Raw genomic sequence first — 19,681 nt, 5'->3', positions numbered from 1 at the left:
GACTAATTCGCAAGACAGCAAGCAGAAATGGTAGATACTGAAAGCAAACAAAGTGAGAGAAAAATGGTTTCAACTGTGTTGTCTGGCTTTTAGTCTGGGGAACGACCGATAGTGTTGATAAGCTAGGTTCTTGCAGTTGGTCGTGTGTCAACGACACGTGCACGAATGCCTGGTTCTCAATCGTTGTAATCATAGACACAAAAAGTGGAAAATCCATAAACAGCTTTGCTCTCCATTTCCGTCATCAGTGAAGAAATCGGAGTTTATTGCAGTGATGACAGGTTCGTAGCCAGCAAATTAATTTCCCTGTAAATGAAAGGTTAGCTGCGATGTAATGGTTTTCTTTGTAATAAAAACCTTCCAAATGCACCATTAACCTCAGTCACCTCAGTTATAAACCTCATGTTCAAATTGAGTTTTACTATTTCCAATGATATTTTACTACTTTTTTGGTTTTATGCTAATGAGACTTCCACATAGTCAAGAGCAAAACTGTGATGTTATTCCAGGAAGCAAGCCTTGAGGTAACATTGGTTTGTATGCAAAAGAACATGCTTTTTGAATACTTTGCGAGACTAATACTTTTTCCTGTTTGGCGATTCAATGGTTTTTAGGTAAATAGTAAAGCGAGAATCAACCTTTTCTTTGAAACGTTTTCAGTGAGTAAATTCTGGTTTCACAATTTGATAAGAAAAACCTGTGCAATGAAGTATATCTTCCCTGGATGACATCACAACAACGCCCTCAGTTGTCCAGGAAAGCATGGATAATTTTAGACATATTTTTGAAAGTGTATTTTTCGATGCATTTCACCAAAAAGGGGTGAAAATCGGTTTCAAACATTAAATAGGAGTAGTCCTGTACACTGTATAATAGTTGCACAAAATGTCCCTGAGAAAAATTAAAATGCAGCTACACTTTAAACTTTTTTTTAAAGTTTTAAAGTTTTTAAAACCATTTCAAATTTTCCACGCTTTTCATGACACCTCTTTTATTCGTTTACTGTGATGCCGTTTTCTGTATACAAAATACCCATTTTAGGGTTTTTCTGCTCACATGGGAACCCCAAAATATTGCTCACTGAAACTTTTTGTGAGAAGACCTTTCCCACTAGCTTGGTTATTGTCATATACCGAAGCAACGTCGAATAACTATAAGAAATGAAAACATGAGAAAACAAAATTCCCAAATTATAATAAAATTTAGTGCTGCAAATTCCGTAGCACAACGTTTCTCTTCGGAATGAAATCAGACGTTTGCTTCCAAATAATTATGAAAATTCGTAAATTGTTCGCAAATATGCAATTTTTTTGGAAATATAACGAAAGTGTTGTTTGTGGCGAGAAAAAACTTGGAAACAATAAATAATAAATGTGACTCAAAGGCACCTTGACAAGGACGATGCACGGACCCTCAGACGCTAGTGATATAATAGTCTATTTGGGATAATTTTTGCAAAGATTATTTTCCCCATCTTGCTTTTGCATTTGTGATCTATTTACCGCTCATGCTTTTGCATTTGTAAAACCCGTTTTGCTATTATCGAAGCGAGTCTATTTGGGCCAAACTCTTCAAATGATCACTTATCCATACTGTTGCATTCTGCCATTTCGCATACCCTTGGTGAGGCAACTGCAACGCGATAATGGCGCGTAAAGCAATCTGATCTAGTAATTGTCATCTGGAGGTGTGATTTGCTGGTCATCAACAACCGAGACTGGGTTTGGTTGTTTGTTGTTGGTTAGCTGAAAACTGATGTCATGTAATTGCCTGTGGCTGATTAGCACATCATACAAATATAGGGACGCTGTTTATGGTACAGATAACAGAATCAGATGTACAACATCGTGCTTGATGTGAGCGTGCTCACTAACGTGGCTTAAAGGTAACATCAAAACATCAAAACCACCAGAGATTGGATGTGATCAGACGGTCCATCCTAAACCTCGGTCAAAGTGTGAGGGGCCATCCTTTCGCCCAGAATTCGTCGGTAAAGAGAAATTCAAACCTCGTTCTCAGAAAATAAAAATTGCTGGCTATCATGTTGCCCCTTCAAACCCAGTACCTAGATATCATTGTAGGTACATCTGGGCTGAATCTTTGGAGGAATCGTCCCAGTATTTTAATGTTTCCCACAAAGCTCAGGTAAGCTAAACAGATGTGGCTACGTTGTCGATGCGTTGACAAACGAACCTATCGCACAAGAAGACCAGGGAAACATGCCCGCGGGAGGACATTTTTCTTAGGGGTGCTGGGTTTGTAAAAATCACAAATATGTAGGGTTTTTCTGTGCATCTCTAACATTGGTGAGTTTGATTGTGTTTGTAGCTTAACGTGGTCAAAGTTGGGAGTGCTATTTTGTACACCAGCGCTCAGTTCAGAAAAGTTAGGGGTGCTTCATCAGCACCCACAGCACCCCCCGTTTCCGCGGGCTTGCAGGGCAAGCTGATTACGTTAAAATTAATTAGCCTTCATGTGAGTACCACAGCACCCGTCTATGTAGTGCCTCTTCAATTCAGGAAACATACTCTCTAGGCCATTATTTTCATTGCATATGCCCTCGCTAGAGTGTGCCTGTAACCTGTGTGACAACCACGCTTCGTGATGTCAAATCAGAGCATGATTACATACACTTCCAGATTTACATATTTATCACATCAAATATGATATCGCTGAAGTCTTACTGAAAACAAGACATCATCCAAACCACCTATAGGCCTAATTCGTCAAACACACAAACTCAATTTCGAAGAGAACCGAGCCCGTTTAAGGAACCACTATTATACTTCTGTGTAATTGTTCATTTCCTCATATCCAACAAGAACTATCCTGGTTTGGAATGCATTACCTCCCAGCAACTAACAAGCAAAATATGTGGCTTCACTTGGGACTCTGATAACAAACTAGAAGAGAAAGAGAATTTTAAGCGTTGCCACCCGATGTCCACCTGGAACGATTTGAGGCGCAGTGCCAAATCAGATCAGAAAAGACAACAAGATCATCAGACTAGGCACAATAAAGCAACGCGCAGCTGAGGACAGACAGTTGGCCTGGTGACCCGCTGCGCGTGGCCGACAGTATTACCCTGAAGCAGTAACGCCGATAAACTCTTAACACAAATGTCTCTAACCATTGATAGCGATGACTTTCGAGCATCTGATTCAGAAGGGGCAAGCAGGATCCCCTCTAACAAGTGTGAGTCTGAATGTGTTTTTGTGGGTTCTGTATATAGGCCCCAATATACAAATACAGCATGGTTTCAAGTTGAGGGGAAGTAGTGGGAATTACTGTTCCTCGGTATAGCATACTTGACTACCTCCGTCTGCGTTGGAAATTAACCATACTTCACTTGTGTACAACTTCTCATGTAACTATTCAACTTATAAAATGGTGGGTATATTTTGACGTATGTGTAGTCGTAGACGCCATTGTTGTTTCTAATCTGCATGCAGAATTCCGTGTATCATGCACATGGCAACAGGGTTAGAATATGGTTCTGGTGCCAACACTCTTTAATGCGTCTTTAATGAAACACATACAAGGCTTATAACAACAGACTGGTTCCTTAAAGATTGCTTACCACACACTACATGTCTACGAGGCGAGTTCCTGAGGGAATGTTTGAAGCTACCAGAAAAAAAAAACCCTGCACAGCAGCGAGGTGGGGCCCGTATCATTTCTACTTCTCGGACGCGCGGCAGAATCGGCAAATGACGCTCTCCAATTTGTTTATGAATATTTATGAGAGAGACCGATTGTATGGAGTATGCCAACAAAGATTGCTTTCAGTTATCCAAATGGCATTGAGCCCTTCAAACTGTGCGGGGTCTGCAGTACACACATATTTCGCTCGCTGAAATCGGAAGGTAGTGTACGCTCTGCGTACAGACAAATCCGTAAGGAACGCAATTCCTGCGGGGCCATTGCACTCACGCACTTCTGAACTTGAGCGCGCGCGTGCATTTTTGCCAATCACGACACCCTATTGGTCGGAGAGAAATGTTACCCGCGCGTACTACCTGCGTGCGAATAGGATGGTCCTGCAGCAAGGACTTCTTATTCTTTTCGCCGGAATTGTCCATCTGGTTCGTAAGTGTGACGTCACTTCAGCTTAAACCACGCCCATTGCACGTAAATTTGCATATAATCACCGAACCGTGGAACCGGAAATTAACGTGCAACTATAGTGCTCATCCAATGGGAGCCTGCATTCAGCAGTGAATTCGCGTGTATGACGAAGTCACTTACAAACTGCATAGTATGATACCCGCAATCAGCCATTTAGTTGTTGGACATCAGTTTACAAAGGGTTTGGCATGGGCGGGGGCTAAAACGAGCATTTAAAAGACTGACTTGCAGACAGAGTCGTACAAAGAATCCACTTGAAACCACTTGGGAAAGACCAGATGTGATGCAGCCCTTTTAAATCCATGCGTAGGTTTGTGGCGGTTGTCATGCATATGGTTCTTCGGTTGCTACGGATAGAGTTCTTTTGACCGTTAAAAGCAACAAAGCAAACATAGGGCCTACTTTAGCGAATGTCATGTGACTGGCTTTTGGCTAAACAAGATACAGAATCTATGGATGAGGTGATATAAAACCCTCTTGGTGATAATTCCATTTCCCCTCGGATTCCCCTAGGAAAATAGAATTTCTCAATGGATCACCGCGGGAGGCTAGGTTTGCTACACCACTCGAAGCAGTCAATATTTGTATACTGGAATTAAGCAATTAAAAAAATATTAGATCGGCAGTCTGTGTCCATTCAATGTGCGATTACTGTGCGCCACTCTGTGATACCTAATGGACGCGTAAGAAATGAACGGAAAGTATGCAATTACATGCAACTATCCTCCAGGGCGAAACCTACCTCAACACTGAGATGAGCTTCTTCAACATGCGGCGCACACGAGTTGGAGTGCTAGTGCCATCACTTTCTACATACATCTATGTATTTTTTGTTTCGGTTGCTTCTCGCTCTGACTTCTTCCCCCCCCCCAAAAAAAAATGATAAGACTGACGAGCCTTCGGACACTTAAAAATAAACATGTTTGGTATGTCGGTGTTAGATAATATACAAGCGTGTAGCACCATCTAGGTGATATAATATGTCAAGTTGTTTCGTGCGCTGCGATCCTATATCAGCAAATCCCTGTCTGTCTTGCTGTCATGGTTAGAGCTGCTATATGTTACTGTCTACTTGGACGCATTCTCGATTAATTGCCTCGGGCCCACGAAGTGAAGAGCAAACCAATCGAACTTGATATCCCGCCAGAGGTGTAATGATGAATATTTCCTACTCCTGTGAGCCAGTAGGTACCGTACCTTCAGCCAGTGAAATTTAAAATTCTAGCTTGTTCTTCATCGAGGATTTTTCCGACCAGGGATTAAGAAGCTATGGTTTGGCATTCGAAAAGCAACAGAATTGTTAACCACGGCGAATATTAACAATCGTTCGGTTATCAAAATACAAAAATGTAAATGGAGATATCCCTCTCAGAAAAAAAATGGTGTAAAAAAATCCAGTTTTGGGGCAAAAGCAGTTTCCACAAGATAATTAATGGCTCAATTCATTCAAGCTGTAAAGTATCACAGTTTGCTTGTTGCTGCTGCTGTTCTACGACTTTATGAATCCATGTTATTGTCACTAAAGATTAAAAGCAACTCAATCAACAGATTATAACTCAGTTCATTGCCTTGCAGTATTTTACTGCCGTTATCTAAAGTATACAACCACTAGGGATCGCAACCTACAGTTTTCATAAAGCCCCCTTTGGCGACAATTTTTTTCTGTAGTTTCTTCAAAAATAGATTTCGAAGATCCCAACTCCCTACAGATGAAATATGCATAATATCTTATTAGCGATATTCCTGAAGGGGCTTTCATTCCTGGTGTTTAGGCGTACTTTTCGATATGTTTTGAACAGTTTATGTACCCCATACGCAGGACAATAATAGAGACATTTCAACTTCCATTTTTGTCTACTCCCCGTTCTAATGCGGGTCCTGCCTGATGAAATGTTCACCAGTCGCTGTACTGCACGTTCTGAGGTACGTCAGTGAACAGAATCTGTAGAATCCACAAATAGAGACTGGCTCGCCATTTCAGTTTCCCACAACTCAGCGCGCACGAGAACAATCCGAAATGCACGAGAAATGAAAGTTGAGGTGAGGGGAGTTCGGCAGGATAGTTTGAGATTGGGACTGGCTGCGAGGACTGTATGGGCGCTCACAATTTCTCGTGAGTGCCAAGCTAATCTCAGACCTCTCAAAGTAATCTGCCGAAGCTCAGGCAATTGTCGCAGATTAAAAACTGTACACGCTGCAGGTGTCACGTCACACAAAATCTCTATAGCACAGGAGGCGAGCAAAGATAGACAACAATTTGACGTGACTGTTGATGTGACGTGTACAGTTGATACCCGTGGCGCATCTAGGTAGATGGAAGGTGGGTAAGTTGTGCCCGTCCCCCCTCCGCTCGAGACTTTGTTCGTTTTGAGAGAATCGGAAGAACCAACACTTTTAGCAGTTTTGTTGCATTTGGGGGAAAAGGGATGGGGATTGTTTCACGGAGGCGAAGAAGAATGGATATTATTTTTTTTTTTAGAAAACTTCACACTGTGCGCCGCCGACCGAAAACCTTGATACGTCACTGATGCTTACGAGGCAGTCACTTCGGTAGAGGATTAGTCTAAAAGAAAATCTTGTCCGTAGAAATTTACCGTTTGTACATTCTTGGTTTCTGTGGCTGTCAGTAGTATTTTGCATCTGCAGGAAGATCCGCTGGTTGGCAACAGAAATGAAAAGACAACTAAGAGAGACAATGTTGGACAAGGCAATGCAAGTATATTGGTTACAAAAAATCATGCTTTTTGCTTTGGTAATACTGCAGCAATTTGGGTCTATGCTGCATTTTTTTCGGACGTCGTAATTTGCTCAGAATGCAGATATAGCATGCTTGCATTGTTCTTCGAGAGAGGTAATGGTGGACGCGGCCCTTTATAACTATCAGTAAAGTCACGGCAGTCACACCAAAGATTGTGTTGGGGCTTATACCTGTGCCTAAAATTGGATATTATTTTCTCTACGTTTTTGAAATTCATTAATGATTAATCATTTTGGCTGGTGTGCGCTCGGTTACGCCTGATAAAACGGATAAAACATCACATACACGGGCGTCGCTAGAGGGGGGGTCAAGGGTGTCACCCCTCCCCCCATGGCTCAGTTTTGTCGGCAAAATCATGGTCTGTCGGCAAAATAAAAAGTGAAGAACGGAGAATGGAAAAGGAGATACAGTCAGTACACTCGTTTTGCGTGATGGTCCGTTGGCAAATTTCACGTGGCACCCCCTCGTTCAAAATGGTCTAGCTACGCCCGTGATCACATACCGATGATTTATCGCATATGGACCAATAAGTGTAATAAACTTTTAGTTGATACTGCATGACCTTTCAAGAAAGAAATTTATTGGCATCATTCTGGTCATTCGTACATTAGCTTATGTTTAAAGTCACCCAGTGGGAGGAAATGGGTACCCGCCCCAGTTGTCGGCCACGGGCTCTTAAAGTGTGGACAAATAAGACCATTTGTGGGTTCAGTCAAGCGTGCTTTTACAAAATGTTGATTTTCTTTTGCGCACAAACTTTGAAGAAATATGATGTCCTGAAACAAACAAATTTGCTTGTTTTCATTTGCTGGCCTTAATGTGCCACAAGGTGGCTTTTAACACTGCACTAATGGCGCGCAAGATTTCGAACGTTTTGAATAAATGTTCATCAATCTAGTGATATTGCACTTAGTACATTGATTGTAGCTGATAACTATGCGATGCTGCGGGCAAACAATCGCACCCTGAGATATCTTCCAACACTACATGTTGCGTGCCATTTTTCTTTACAGGCCTATCTTCATGATCAGCTCGATGGTTGTTCTTGGGTTAGTCGCTCGAACGCAGGGAACGTACAATCGATTATCGTTTGCAAATAGTGACGTGCAACATTGTGTGTCTTTGTATTGCCAGGCTGGATTCCTTCTAAGTTAAAAGGGGATATTCTTTTCTGTTCCCTTGAAAATTATTTACAAAGCACTTTCATCATCTCCGGCTTTGTCGATCAACTCGCATATTTTTCCAGCTGCTAAAAAATCAAAATCTGGCGCATGTTTTTCCGTGTGTTCATGCAAATCCCTGACGAGCAGGCGGTGTCTGATCCTGTTCCGGTTCCCACCGGTCGAAAGCGAGAACTCGACCTGGCGCATGGTCGTTACAATGCATGCGAACAATACATGCACGTCCCTCTTGCTTTGGAGCTGAATTAGTATCAGGATCCGAGTAATCACAAAAAAATGGAAATGAAAATTATCGTGGGCTAGTGTTTTTAAGCGGTGTCTCATTGGAGAGCTAGAATAAGTCACATGATCCTGTCTTAAAATCTGTTTTCGTGATACCACATTCCCCAAATCGCGAGCATTACAGCTCTATCTCAGTAGGCAGATGACAAAACAAAGAAAGATCCTTTCTGCTTGTTCACGTGAACTTCGATTAACAAAAAACGGTAATAAGGATTTTACCCCTCTCGTCAATCAAACTCAGAATGGGATACACACAGCAATCATAAGTCAAACGACACTCGGACTGACATTTTTATTTGTTGCAAACATTGGTTAAAGAGTAGTTGCAATGAATCTTTTTAGGAACAATTTTTCAACAAATTTGTACCATTCAATGTGTGAAAAATCATTTCAGTTCCTATTTGGTTAAAGGCATCGAAAAGTGCACTTTTTAGACACTGAAATGTATCCATGCTTTCAAGGACAACTGAGGTGCTGTTTCGGTAATGTCATCAGGAAAGACATAGTTCAGTGCATAGGGTTTTCTGTACAAATTGTGAACCCATTAATATACCAACTGAAAACATTTCTAAGAAAGGGACTGATGATTGCTTATTTGCTATGGCACATGACCGACAACGAAGAGAACAGCAAAGAAGAGAAAATTTAGTCAAGTAAAATCTACAAAAGTGCTGGACTATTTTGTGTACAAACCAATGTTCCACCGAGGCTTTCTTTCTAGGACATCATAGTTTTGCTCATGAGTATGAAAACATTAGCATAAACCACAAAAGGCAGTAAAACACCCTTTGATGTGGTGAAAAAACATAAGTTTAAAATAAGGTTATCTGAGACACAAAGATACATTTCGAAGGTTTGTGTTAAAACAAATTGATTACTGCTGCCCTTTAAATATTTTAACCACGCATCTCTTGTGAAAGCTGAAATTACACGATCGTTTCCTCCCCTATAGGACACAGAACACGCCCTCTGCGTCCCTATTCGGTCTCGAAAGGAGGTGCCAGGCAGCACTTTTCGTGTAGTTGCAACTGTATCTATAACTCGACCGAAAATGCAACACGGCGAGACCGATATGTAAGAGCCTTTTCCATTTTGTTACCCGATCACTATGTTGCCGTTAGATATGCGTGAAACCAATTTAAAATCCATGGCCTACCTTCATTTCTATAATTGTCCACATCTGTCAGGAAAATAACAAACATACAATATTGGTTGGAATAGTGTTGTAACTATAAACCATATCTTATCAACCCCTAGATGCATCTATTAATTTTTATACAATGCATATACCTGCATAAATCCTCAGCATCTGAATGGTGTATTGTTGATCATATGTCATTGAATTATTCGTTAAAGAGCAAAATAATGTGGGGATGGAAACAAGTCCTAAATTGTACGGTACTACCGGTGGGCATCTCTTCAGACGCGAGAATATTAACCCTTATAGGCCTACTCTATTAATTTTTAGACAATACCTGCATAAATCCTGATTGGGGTATTGTTGATCACGCCATTGAAATTTCTTTAAGAGGAAAATAATGTAGGGATGGAATGAAGTCTAAAATTGCGAGGTACTATCAGCGGACATTGCTTCGGACACGAATCTATTACGAGTTTAATACGCGAATGGGACCTATTTGTTTCCCTAATGGACTGGATTAATGCAGGTATTTTATAAGAAAATAATTAATCTTTCACATTCGCGCATGTGTTAAGAATAATTTCTTTCGGTAAAATGTTCCATTCCACTCAGCTTCCCTTTGTCGACTTAAACATTGGCCTATGTGACCTCATGAGGTTAGTCTTACCATTGCACTCATAAACATTATTTGTATACTAATCAAGTTTTTCCTTTTCTGGTCAGTAACTATAAGGGTGTTGCTTATTGGAACATGGTCTAACATAAGGTATATCAGACTTTGATTAATCTGTAACATTTACAGCCTTTTCCCATACTGATGTGTTATCGGTCGATTTTTGATATGTTGACGGTTGATATAGATGATACATTCCAGTAAGTTCACTGTCACATTAATATGTGATACAATATATATGTTAGCAATACGGTCGGTCTGTTTGTGGTGTATGGTCATACGTTATCCGTCGATTATCAGTTAAACAAGCTTCAGATGGCGGTAGCAAGCCTATATGGGAGCCAAATAGGTCCAAAATGGGCCAACATACATGGGTCCCAAGGATTCTGCACCCAAGATTCATATGGAGCCAACGTGGGCCAGCCCAGATAACCTATAAGGGGCCCCTATGCTACCCATATGGGTTATCTGGGCTGGCCCACGTGAGCCCCATATGAAGCTTGGGTGCAGCCTACTTGTGGTTCCGTATGGGACCAATAAGGACTGGACCATATGGGACCCATATTATTTTTAAATGCAGAATCCACGGGGTCCCCACGTGGGACCATGTGGGACCCATTATGTTGGCCCTTTTGGGCCCCCTATGATATTCATATGGGCCATAATGGGCAGATTATGGGCAAACTCGCAATGCCCATATTATGGGCATATTTCATGGGATTTATATGGGACCCATGTGGGTCAGTGGCATGTGGGTACAATATGGGCAAATTCATATGAGCATTACGTGGGGCCCAGGTGGAACAGCAGCATATGGGCAAATCCATATTGGCATTACGTGGAGCCCAGGTGGAATAGCAGTATATGGGGCAAATCCATATGGGCATTAGAAACGCAGGGCCCAGGTAGGTCAATAGTATGGGCCTTACATGGGATTAACCAGGGGCCCAGGTGGGTAGGCACTTCATGGGCAGAATATGGGCAAACGCATGTGAGCATTACATGGGACTTACACGGGGCCCAGGTAGAACAGCAGTATGTGGGCAGAATATCGACAAATTCACGTGGACATTTTGTAATTGAGATTTACATGTAATGAACACCGCACAGGGTGCTGATGGAAACCAGAAAAGAACAATAGAATAAATCTCTTTTACGATTTTCAGTTGTATATGTAGACTCATCCAGTCATCTCGGTTGTCTTAGAACCTGAGTGTGTACATTGCACAAGATGAGCTGGCTTTGTGGAGAGCTTGGGGCAGAATTTGATCCCAGTGATAAAATAAGGAGATCTGAAAACCAAAGAAAAGAACATCTGCATTTATAGGCCTATAGGAACTATTTGTTGAAATAGAGCTTTGAGATTTCCAAGGTCAGGAGTGTGCGTGAATAAAAGTATAATGAGCACTTAGGAATACCAGTACGATGCATTGGTAAGAAGGAATGCATAACACTAGAGCCTAGATGCGAAATCAGATTTCTTTTATTCAACAAATGTGCAGATATGTCTGTATCGGATGTTTTCGAAAATGTATGCAAATTTATATCCGAATTAACATCTAAAGTAATACATGTGCGATAGTAACACCACAAAAAGTCACCACTGAAAACACAACCTTCCTGTCATGCCAAAAAATGGGAAAAGCGGAAAGATCTTGGATCGTAAGACACTCACATGAGCAGGAAACTTGACCATCTAAACTCAACGTCTTACAAATAAGTCAACGTCACAGCTCATCAGTGTCTTTAATTTATGCGTATAAAATACATCTCTCACTGTTGTACTAATCATCCTTCACTAATGTACAGAATCAAGCTGAATAACTTGTTTCCAGTGTCCTAGTTTATCTTAAACCAATGCACATTTTATCACAAATAATTTTGTGCTTTTGAATTTTGTGACAAAAGGCTGAATGTAAACCCAATGCATGTACGAGGCCTACATGTGAAATTTAGCCTGGCTAGCCCGTGCATCATCTGTACAATGTGACAAGGGGGTAGCCGATACAGATTTCATGACAGTTTTGCTCTGCACTCTGTTGGCTTTTTGTATTTAGAGCCATCAAAAAAAACTTAACTAAATCGAAATACTGGCACTGGCTAACCAATATTTTATTACCCTGATCAAGAAGTATGCTTTAAACCAAGTCATGATATTTGAATACAAAACAGTTAATAAGCCTGATGGAGGTGCTTTAACTGAAACTTACACGTTTCTGATCATGCAGCATTTTTTGTCAATGACGTGGCCGGCAACTTGCTTGGACATGTCTATGATGGCGGAACATGCAGGCCAGTTCAAACTAGTAGCACAACATCATGAACAGATGCATGTATCGACACTTGCTAGATCTCTGTACTATGGTGTTCTAAAACGGACAGGCAAACGTCGTGTGTGTGAGTAGGGACGTCGTGTTTGTGAGTTCAAACTTCGTGTGTGTGAGTTGGAACGTCGAGTTTGTGAGTTAGAACGTCGTGTTTGTGAGTTGGAACGTCATGTTTGTGAGTGGTCAGGGATTTCATGGATCGTTTAGCATGATTTTACCTAACCAAAATGTTCATGAGTTGTTTATTGCTTGTGACTGGTGTTTAGCTGATGTTTGCTTATCATAAAAATTACAAGGTTTATTGGCTGGTCACCTGGGGTTTTTTTGGAAGACGATAGTACTGTGCTAAGCAAACGTTTCTGCTTAGCAGCTTCATGAAATTGGCTACCAAGCGCTGGGCCAATTTCATGAAGTTGCTAGGCACAAAAATTTGCTTGGCACAGTATTGTCTTGGCAGCATGTGCCGTCCGCTTCACACGCATCGACAAAGGCGCGGCAAAATACACGATGGTAGCTGCTAAGTGACGCTGTGCCTGCTGCTCACGATTCGTAGTCGTATTATAAGACTATTGAAAGTAAGGCGTCAAGATACAAAATACATAAAGCTATGTTAATTTCTAAATGGGATAAATTCTAATCAGTCATTATTTCATCCGCTTACTCAGCATCTTAGACTTGTGCCTACCAAAAATTGGCCTGATTCCCCACCCCCATTGGGACCCATTTTACAACAGTTCATTTCAAAAGGCCACTTGTACGTGTCGTTCTTTTGGAAAATATAGGAAAGTTGGCATTTCATTTTAACTTTGCAGGGGGTACAAAAAACGTAGTAGTTCCCATGTGGGTGTGCCCAGGTTTCTCCCATAAATTATGATACCCAAATGGGCTGGCCCACATATAGTTCCCATGTAGGCTTGCTATGTTTTACAACATGATACCCATATGGGTAGGCCCATTTGGAATCTCATATGGGGTTTCCCAGGATTTTCCAATATGAGACCCAAATGGGTCAGCCCATGTAGATCTCGATATGGGAAAGCCCATAAAGGCCTCATAAGGGATAAACCTGAGTTATCCCCATGCTCAGATGGCCCACGAAGCCCAGGTTTTTCCCATATGGGCCCCATGTAGGCTTGCTACCTGGGGCGATGATGGCAATGGCGTTTTTACAGCACATTAAAATACACAGAACCGATCTTTCCTAAAAACACTGACCCACAAAGTGACACCCACTTGGACTACTAGATAGGGCTGATGTCTTATGTTGAGGCTTTTGAGCATGGGTCTGTAATTACCTTATGATTTGTCATAGATTCAAGAAGTGATGAACTGCATGTGCTTCTTCACATCAGCCGATGCGGCTCGCCGCTTTCTAACAGCGACGATTCATTTTTGACACTGCAAAGACTTTTGCCTGATTTCCTTTGGAGACCATGACACAAACAGTCAATTATTTCAATAGACGCTCGTTTGCAGACGAGCGTCCAGTAAATGCTGCATATAGCATGATTTAGTATTATGCAAAACAGCCTGGTACCGACCCCCAGATTTTGACCTGTCAACAGGCGTTGATTGTCGTACTTTGGGTTGAAAAACATGGCACATGACAAGTTGTCGGGTAGAGGTCCGGTAAAATGGTTATATATATATAAATATATATATATATAAATATATATATATAACTTCCCTCAACCTTTTGAGCAATTTTTAAAGATTAAATATTTATTATATTTTGATAGAGGCATGTAAGCCTAATTCTTGTCTTGTCTGGCCTAATCCACTTGATTATCATATCTCAGCATTCGGTTAACCTTCGGTTAAACGTTGAAATTCTGGGCATGCCATAACATCTAAGCACACGCTTGATTGACACCGGATGTGTGCCCAGACATGCCACTTGACAATGTTTGACCGTTCGACATCCTCTGTCACCACCCGGACTAAAACGTTCGGCCTTATTTTGTCTCACGCAAGGTTTGATTTTGGTGTGTGCTCGTGAGGCGGTCACACGCGTAGGTCGAACACAGTCCACTGAACTGACCTTTACTCGCGGGTCTATTCCATTATAAATAATTGGTAAATAAACAATTACACACTATCAGACGGACGAAAAGTGTTACAAGAAACCCCTCTTTAATATCAACGAATACTTCGATATATGGGAAATTTCTGAAAGTCTCTAATCACTCCGGAAATGTCTCTATACGCAGCGCTCCGCATTACGGAATTACTAAGGGCATGGATCATGCCCTCGGACTTGAACAATGATGTATTGTGCGCTTCGCTCGTCACACCCAGAAAGCATTTAATATTGGTATTCATAATTGATGTCTGCTTGATCCCCATTGGACACACTTTCCGCTATCCACATTTCACTTGTCTTCAGTCAAAGTAATAACGAAAATGACGGCAAAAATCACCACGTATACTGTATATAATAGAGCTATCTCTGGACTATTCCCAATATAGATATTAGTATACGCGGATTAAATGTTTGTAAACTTTGCATGCCATATACTGCGCTGGGACCAAGACAAAGCTGAAAATGAAACTATTTATCAGTTATGAATCACTAGGTTGACACACTGACTAAGAGATGTTTGAATATTTTTGCCATAGACAAACTCATGCCATGGGCGATTGACTACCTATTGGATATTTGGACACGATCAGAAAATGATTCCCAGTATCCCCAAGTTTAAGTTTCTTGGGGAATTCGTGTTTGCACGGACCACTCGAAGATCTAGGGTGTTCTCGTTTTGCCCCATTTTCTTGAAATCATCGGTTAGCTATTGGCATTGCGAAATCTTTATAAAGTGACATTAAGGTCAGCATTATCGGCCGAATTCGGAAGTGACGGTCTGAACTGAAGCAGATTTGATGGCCATAGGGGAGATGCGTTCCAGTTTTTCAGTGACACTGACAGTCCACACAATGATCGAATCAACACGGAAGTTGAAAATAATAGACTGTTTTTCACCGTCACCACCACCACGAGGAAGGACGGGGCCTTCTGAATTGTGCCCTCGACCTTATTGCCAAGTGATCGTAATGTGAATAGCAGAAAAAACGATTGAGGGGCCGGCTTCCTCGGAAATCCTGTGCTAATTAATACACATCTGCCAAACAGACTTGTGCCTCATAGAAACTGGTTTTGCCACTCGAGTAACAGAGTCGTTTTCCGTCGGCCGGGTGCAGAAACACGTCATAAGTAGATCTATTTGGAGACAAGAACAGGTCGTTACATACACCAGATGCTAAACCTGACGCCACGGACTGGGAAACGTGAGACGAAATCCATTCCTTTCCTTGCCAATTTTGTGCTTCCGTGATTCCATATGTCGGGAGGAGGCCAACAATTTTGCAAGTGCGCACTTATTAACAGGGGCTTGGTAAGGGTATTTTTCTTGGAGGGTTTGCCAGAGTCAATTTCCCGATTTGTAACTTGTTCGCCAACCTCGAGTCAAATTCACAAAGTGCGGAAAATGCAAAGCCGTGGTACGCAACATTTTCATGCTTCAGGGGAAATGCCGACGGCCAACCTGTCGTTGATGTACCAATCTTGGATCATTTGCCGACTGTAATTATTTATTAAAGGGGTGCCACACCTCCATACTGCCGGTCGCTACGCCCCTGCTTTTAAAGTGCATGGCTTGAAGAAAGCTGTTATCCCCTCCCCTCCCCCTCCCCGATTGATAGCCATTGAGATGGAGTCCATCTGATTTGAGTCCGGGATCGAAGGGGTCACTCTTCAAAAACATTTTTAAGTTCATTTACCAGTGAACAGAAAGTGTTATTTGAGTTGTCAAATGACGAGTATAAAAAAATTGGTGCTTTTCACACGACTCACAACTTAAAACTAGGACAAGAAAAGAAACGACGGAGGGGGGTGAGCGACCTCGCCAACAGTAGTAACAGCAGCAATGGTCGTAACAGCAGCAGCTTACACAGTAAATTGCAGCAATCAGGCGAGCACTGCGCTATATCATTGCGAATCCCGATCTGCTAGTCCTTTTTCACACTCACCGTTGTACAATACTGCATCGAAATGAAGACATCTTAAATTTGAGGGTTTCCTAAAGAATCGACCGACTGCACATCACGATCCAGCATGGTGCGAGTCGACCTATCACGCCCAACAGCTGGAGCCTAAGCAATACAGGGTATAACCCTCCAAAGTCCTTGCTAATAAGATGACATGCACGTGTGTCTTAGTAGCTGATCCGTTGCGTAATTATAGCGTGATCGTTTTCTTTAAATGTCAGTTAACTTACCATCTGGAAGCACTCGCAGAGCTGAAGTAGACTGTGCCGATCATCAACATTACAGTTATAGACCAGTTGATTGTCGTGTAGCTTTATAAACTAAATTTTGAAGGTCGCCCGTCGCGCGTCGCCCGTCGTGCGTCGCCCGTCGTGCGTCGCCCGTCGTGCGTCGCCCGTGTTTTTTTTTTTTTGTCACGATTGCGCAGTGGTTTGACCCTTGATCGTTTCACATGTACATGTCCTTGTTCGATCGATCCACCATGCCTTACTCTCATTTTAGCAAGAGAACTAGAGGATGTACTTGTATTCGTTTTTGCAGTTGCGCCCCTCCAATTGAAAGAAGAAATAATATCCTGACATCGGCTAAGTAACGTGTATATGAAATAACACCATTTTGGTTACATAAATAAATCAGCAAAATAGACTTTTGTTACGGTAGATTGTTTTTATCGATAACTTAGTTACTCTAGACGTAACTTTACTCGTTAACAGCCAGACTTTAGGCCTATAGCCTATGTGATATTTCTGTCTGTCCCTGCACGATATCCCACAGAACGGAATGTAAATAATAGATTATTTACAATGTTTGATTACCAATAGTTTTCATAAGAGACGAACTGATTCAACATTATTTTGAGGGCGGGTATACCTATGATGAAATCTGCTGTATACTCCAAATTAGACATAACTTTAGTTGCACGTTGGCTCACAGAAGTCTTTTAAACAGTAACGTTACTTGTTAGCTCCATAAATAATGCTGATGTGCTGGACAACCTGTTCTCATTGGTCAATCCACCATGGCATACCACCCACAAAAACCAACACATCATATTTTCTGAAACTTAAACCAAGTGGTAATTGCCCCTTAACAATACATTTAATAAACAGTTTGTTATCCACAGCACGTCTAGTATTTCTGGATTTCAAGGTGAAATTGAGAGGACAAGATAGAATATCTGTATCGGTTGGCAGATTTCTTCCTGGAATTTGAAGAAAACAAGTCGGCACATTTTTACAGTATGCGAATTAGAATAACACTGTGGATAAGTTGGCCGGAACATTTTTGCTGAAAATGTTTTCCCCCCAAAAACACTTGGTTGAATTCTCAGAGAGGCGATATTTCATGTCAAGGGGCAGGGGTAGTCTAGCATTATTGGAATTAATTATGTGACTAGTATATGCTTTTCAGGTGGGATTTGTACTTGCCTTATTCGGGAAAGATCTTTAGAAGTGAATGGAATCATCACATTGTCATTTGTTAAACAACGGCTTTGCATGTCCTATGCAACCCATTTGATGGGCGACGCACGACGGACGACGCACGACGGAAGACGCACGACGCACGACGAACGACGCACGACGGGCGTCGCACGACGGGCGACGCACGACGGAAAATGGCATGTTTGGAACTGGTAAATGGCAGAATTCGGACACAACAAAAAGCAAAATGCGACGGACGACGGGCGACGACAGATATGGAATTCCATAGGATAGGCCTATGGTATCGACTTTAATCGCCGGCCGCAGTCTGCGGCTGCAATATTCACCCGTCTGAGTAGTCTTCCTGAGTTCACGTTACAGTGTAGGTACAAACGCTTTCGGCTGTCGTCAGTTACATCAGTAAGTTATCACTTACATCACAGTATGTTTGCCCAAGGTGTCAAATTATCTTGCTTTAAAAGAATTAACGATAATGTTACACTATACTCCTGAAGTCCCAGTGGTACCAACAGTATGATCGATGCCAACAAAACGCTTCACGCCAACAAAGCAACTATGGCCAACTATCGCCAACCGGATGACGGTAAACACAAGCGTCTAAAAATAGTTCCCTCGATTATAATCAGCGTTTTCATTTATCTTTTCGTTGAAGACGTGATTTATCGTCACAAACCTCCGAAAGAGAAACATTTACTTAAAAAAAGAAGTTTTTCATTGCTGGAGGATAATTTTCCGCTAGATATAAAGTGTCGTTTAAGACGACCGTTTGTCATATTGTCAGGCATACTGGTAGATTGTTCTTCATCCAGGCGGTATGATATACCTCGAAGCTCATATTTTTTTTTCATTAGCTTACATCGTATGAATGTTGAAAATTGTCTGTGGCGGGCCATGTATGAGTTGCTAGTCAAGGGTGATAATTTTGAGGTTTTTTGTTTTGTTACTGTTATTATTCTTTGTGTGTGATCGAGTCGGAACTGTTGGTCGTCATTCGCCTCCTTCAGGACTAATAAAGAAAGCCAAAATGCACTCATAGTCCATTAGCAACACTTACAATTACATGTGTACTCAAAGCGCGGATTGTGGGTATAGGCCACGTGGAAATCATGCAGCAAACGAACCGTTCATTTCTATGGAGACATGCTGGTAAATGACTGATTGGTGGTTTCCCTTCACGACCGAATATGAGCGCCTGCGGTATACTCTGAACTGATTGTGCTTGATTGGGCGCAAGAGCGCATCCAGAACCAAGTTTATTTGGTGGCGGCAAATTATTTTGGGGGCCAAAAGATTTGGAGATTTTCTTTGGGTGAGAAACAACTTTCATGGCCCTCTCTGGGGAGCTAGGCTACATTGGGGAATTTGCAACCATTAGAAAAACGGTAAATTAAATGATTCCAGAATGTTTTCTCACATTATTGAGCGTCGAAATTAAAATTACTTTTTTGCCTGTTTAGCAGAGAGGCATGCATCCCTCTGCGCACCCCAAGATTGGTTGATGAAGGCTAACGAAACTGTTAATGAGAATAAGGAGTGAATGTGAAGTCCTTTTTGCCTAGGCTTGTTCAAATACCGTCAGTCAAAGAGATCCGTGTACCTCACCGTCTAAGGTGCGCACTTACACTGTCCTTTAAAACAAATAACTGGCGGTATTTACAGTCTGCATGTTTTTAAGAGAGGACATTCTTGGCTTGCTAGTGCCGTT

The 19,681-nt window shown here is 41.7% G+C and overlaps 2 protein-coding genes across 4 annotated transcripts in view; one reads left to right on the top strand and one right to left on the bottom strand.

Moving 5' to 3' along the window:
- LOC110973166 (aminoacyl tRNA synthase complex-interacting multifunctional protein 1-like) overlaps window positions 1-16,829 on the bottom strand; it is a 64,641-nt gene extending 47,812 nt beyond the window's left edge. The window contains exon 1 of the mRNA XM_087133463.1: window positions 16,765-16,829. Coding sequence (XP_086989589.1) covers window positions 16,765-16,814 — 50 coding nt within the window. The 5' untranslated portion in view covers window positions 16,815-16,829. The remainder of the gene's footprint in view (window positions 1-16,764) is intronic.
- LOC110973165 (gastrin-releasing peptide receptor-like) overlaps window positions 1-19,681 on the top strand; it is a 74,864-nt gene that overhangs the window by 40,836 nt on the left and 14,347 nt on the right. The window contains exon 2 of one of the 3 annotated variants that reach the window (XM_087133459.1): window positions 9,302-9,423. The exons of 1 other annotated variant lie outside the window; for it this stretch is intronic. The gene's annotated coding sequence lies outside the window, so the exon portion shown is untranslated. Of the gene's footprint in view, window positions 1-9,301; window positions 9,424-9,993; window positions 10,017-19,681 lie in introns of those variants that run through there. One more of the 3 variants, XM_087133462.1, reaches the window with a different exon arrangement.

Source organism: Acanthaster planci, linkage group LG02 (genome assembly GCF_054643075.1).
Source record: "Acanthaster planci isolate LZ-2023a linkage group LG02, COTS_SCS, whole genome shotgun sequence".
Taxonomy (NCBI): Eukaryota; Metazoa; Echinodermata; class Asteroidea; order Valvatida; family Acanthasteridae; genus Acanthaster; species Acanthaster planci.
This window is presented reverse-complemented; position numbering and strand designations above follow the sequence as displayed.